General features: G+C 40.0%; 1 protein-coding gene across 1 annotated transcript in view; it reads left to right on the top strand.

The window, feature by feature from the left end:
* Positions 1-163, top strand: part of EFCAB5 (EF-hand calcium binding domain 5) — a gene marked incomplete at its 5' end in the record, with an annotated part of 27,017 nt that extends 26,854 nt beyond the window's left edge. Inside the window, 1 exon segment of the mRNA XM_010194693.1 lies at positions 12-163. Coding sequence (XP_010192995.1) covers positions 12-163 — 152 coding nt within the window.
* Positions 164-816: the final 653 nt, after the last annotated feature.

Genomic DNA, 816 nt, shown 5'->3' on the forward strand with positions numbered 1-816 from the left:
CTTTGTTTCAGGTGTCCCTGTAGCAGCGGTGGAGCAGCACGGCTCAGCTCCAGCCGAGTGCCTGTACCAGTGGGTGCACACCTGCCTGTCACTAGCAGAGATCGCAAGGAGCCTGCGCAAGAGAAAATCCCCATCTTTAGTCCCTTTTGCCATTCAGTTCTAGTGTGCCTCCCTTTAAATCTCCAGTTCCTCATCTCACCTTAGTGACTCCCGTAGTTGACATATTTTATTAAATTATCTGTTGCTTTTTTATTTTTTATGCATAGCTACTAAGTATTTGTTAAGATGGTAGGAAGTCTGTTAGGAATTCTTGAGAAGAAAGCAATGAAAACAGTAAACAATCTTGCTAGTATAAACATATCTACTAAGCTTTGAATGCTTGATTAAAGGTTTGGGATTTTTTTGTTAATTCTGATGAGGAAAAGAGAGGCAGAGAAGAGTTTATTACTACCAAGCCACAATGGTCACAAATGATACAGCGAAAATTTGCAAGACTGTCTCCTTAAATTACTTTTTAGGAATAACTTTAACTAAAGGTTGTTAAGCAGTGTTTTGCCAAGTTCTTCTAAACATGTGGTGGAAAAGCCCTACGCTTTTCACATACGGGAAAAAAGCTTTCTTATTGGGATAAAGCTCGAGATTACAGCCAACTGCACTGTTTGAAGATGTCATATTTTCAATAACGTTTCTTTGGGCAGAAATCACTTTTTAAATAAAACTTTGGGAAATTAAACTCCTCTTTCTTTCTTTAGTTAGCAACAAGCAACATCTCCAGGTAGCGGACGACTGCTGGGGACAAGGGTGGCTTCTAACCCC

The sequence above is a fragment of the Mesitornis unicolor genome, unplaced genomic scaffold, assembly GCF_000695765.1.
Source record: "Mesitornis unicolor isolate BGI_N332 unplaced genomic scaffold, ASM69576v1 scaffold5661, whole genome shotgun sequence".
NCBI classification, from domain to species: Eukaryota; Metazoa; Chordata; class Aves; order Mesitornithiformes; family Mesitornithidae; genus Mesitornis; species Mesitornis unicolor.